Genomic DNA, 2720 nt, shown 5'->3' with positions numbered 1-2720 from the left:
GAAGAAAAAGTGTTGGAATCTGAGGCTGAAGGCGAAGATGATCAAGTAGAGGTTGAAAGGAAAGAGGATCAAGAAGAAGAGGTTGAAGGGAAAGAGTCTGAAACCAGGGAGCTAGATAAGGAGAAAAGTGAGACTGATGAGGTGGAATCTGAGGCTCGGGAGGCAGAGATAGAAAAAGGAACTCCGACACCACCACGTGGGAATCAGACAGAGGAAACTCCCAAAGATGATCACAATGAGCCTCGGGTTGAGACGAATAGAACCGATGAAACTCCAACACCACCACGTGGGAATCAGACGGAGGGAACTCCCACACCACCACAAGGCTGTGGAAACAGGGGGAAAAAGCAGGAAGAAAGTTGCAGAAGAAGAGAAAAAAGAGGAAGAGGCTGTGAAAGTTGTTGAAGAACAGGCTGGGGAAGTTGTCGAGGAACAGGCTGGGGAAACAGAGGGAAAAAGCAGGAAGAAAATTGCAGAAGAAGAGAAAAAAGAGGAAGAGGCTGTGAAAGTTGTTGAAGAACAGGCTGGGGAAGTTGTCGAGGAACAGGCTGGGGAAACAGAGGGAAAAAGCAGGAAGAAAATTGCAGAAGAAGAGAAAAAAGAGGAAGAGGCTGTGAAAGTTGTTGAAGAACAGGCTGGGGAAGTTGTCGAGGAACAGGCTGGGGAAACAGAGGGAAAAAGCAGGAAGAAAATTGCAGAAGAAGAGAAAAAAGAGGAAGAGGCTGTGAAAGTTGTTGAAGAACAGGCTGGGGAAGTTGTCGAGGAACAGGCTGGGGAAACAGAGGGAAAAAGCAGGAAGAAAATTGCAGAAGAAGAGAAAAAAGAGGAAGAGGCTGTGAAAGTTGTTGAAGAACAGGCTGGGGAAGTTGTCGAGGAACAGGCTGGGGAAACAGAGGGAAAAAGCAGGAAGAAAATTGCAGAAGAAGAGAAAAAAGAGGAAGAGGCTGTGAAAGTTGTTGAAGAACAGGCTGGGGAAGTTGTCGAGGAACAGGCTGGGGAAACAGAGGGAAAAAGCAGGAAGAAAATTGCAGAAGAAGAGAAAAAAGAGGAAGAGGCTGTGAAAGTTGTTGAAGAACAGGCTGGGGAAGTTGTCGAGGAACAGGCTGGGGAAACAGAGGGAAAAAGCAGGAAGAAAATTGCAGAAGAAGAGAAAAAAGAGGAAGAGGCTGTGAAAGTTGTTGAAGAACAGGCTGGGGAAGTTGTCGAGGAACAGGCTGGGGAAACAGAGGGAAAAAGCAGGAAGAAAATTGCAGAAGAAGAGAAAAAAGAGGAAGAGGCTGTGAAAGTTGTTGAAGAACAGGCTGGGGAAGTTGTCGAGGAACAGGCTGGGGAAACAGAGGGAAAAAGCAGGAAGAAAATTGCAGAAGAAGAGAAAAAAGAGGAAGAGGCTGTGAAAGTTGTTGAAGAACAGGCTGGGGAAGTTGTCGAGGAACAGGCTGGGGAAACAGAGGGAAAAAGCAGGAAGAAAATTGCAGAAGAAGAGAAAAAAGAGGAAGAGGCTGTGAAAGTTGTTGAAGAACAGGCTGGGGAAGTTGTCGAGGAACAGGCTGGGGAAACAGAGGGAAAAAGCAGGAAGAAAATTGCAGAAGAAGAGAAAAAAGAGGAAGAGGCTGTGAAAGTTGTTGAAGAACAGGCTGGGGAAGTTGTCGAGGAACAGGCTGGGGAAACAGAGGGAAAAAGCAGGAAGAAAATTGCAGAAGAAGAGAAAAAAGAGGAAGAGGCTGTGAAAGTTGTTGAAGAACAGGCTGGGGAAGTTGTCGAGGAACAGGCTGGGGAAACAGAGGGAAAAAGCAGGAAGAAAATTGCAGAAGAAGAGAAAAAAGAGGAAGAGGCTGTGAAAGTTGTTGAAGAACAGGCTGGGGAAGTTGTCGAGGAACAGGCTGGGGAAACAGAGGGAAAAAGCAGGAAGAAAATTGCAGAAGAAGAGAAAAAAGAGGAAGATAGTCTAATCTATATATTTATTATATATGTAGCCTACGAATTGAAAATAATCATATAAAGATAGTCTAAATTACACATAACGTAGTGATACACATTGGTTTCGAATTGCACATAATAATACCAGTAAAACCCAGTAATCCAAATTGCACATAATAATACCAGTAAAACCCAGTAATCCAAATTTCACAATTCCTAGCCATATCAACAGTATAAACCTTGCCGTCAGTACCATGCACACTGTACTCAAGATGGAAGCTGTTTAATTCGTCAATTGTAAGAAACCCCGCATCAACACATCTTTTAGACATTTCGGTTTCCAAAATAGGCACAAGCTTCAGTGTGTATGGTATTTCAGCTGCCTCCTTCCTATGGTTGTTAAACCATTCAGACATTTTCGCAATGATAACATCAAACATTGGTAGTAAGGTATACTTTCTCGCTTCCTTAATAACACCATTAAAAGATTCTACTGAATTGGTGGTGTCAACATTGTACCTATCTCCTCTGAAGTAACATCTAGCCCACTTCTTCTCTTCAACACTTTTGTCAAGATACGCTGCTGCACTAGGATACTTCCAGCGAAAAGCATGATAAAGGTACTTGAACTCAGCCTCCGTATAAGCGTGTGCGCCTTCTCTAAACTTGAACGCACAAGTATCCTTGTTGTTATGGACGTGGGTTTTAACATTCTGAGACAAATGCCATATACAATACCCATGTTCGGCCTCAGGGAACACTAGACGTACTGACTTGATCAAGCTTTTGTTTCTATCTGAAAG

The 2720-nt window shown here is 43.8% G+C and overlaps 1 protein-coding gene across 1 annotated transcript; it reads left to right on the top strand.

Annotated features, from left to right (window-relative positions):
- The first annotated feature begins 235 nt into the window (after nt 1-235).
- On the top strand, nt 236-1985 carry LOC106344989 (axoneme-associated protein mst101(2)-like). The gene is made up of 2 exons (XM_013784270.1): nt 236-1879; nt 1974-1985. Exons 1-2 carry the CDS (start codon nt 236-238, stop codon nt 1983-1985), a joined length of 1656 nt encoding a protein of 551 aa, XP_013639724.1.
- The last annotated feature ends 735 nt before the right edge of the window (nt 1986-2720 follow it).

This window comes from Brassica oleracea, chromosome C5, assembly GCF_000695525.1.
Source record: "Brassica oleracea var. oleracea cultivar TO1000 chromosome C5, BOL, whole genome shotgun sequence".
Taxonomy (NCBI): domain Eukaryota; kingdom Viridiplantae; phylum Streptophyta; class Magnoliopsida; order Brassicales; family Brassicaceae; genus Brassica; species Brassica oleracea.
This window is presented reverse-complemented; position numbering and strand designations above follow the sequence as displayed.

Coding starts and splice junctions, on each gene's coding strand:
- LOC106344989 (XM_013784270.1), top strand. CDS start 236: ATGAGCCTCGGGTTGAGACGAATAGAACCGATGAAACTCCAACACCAC.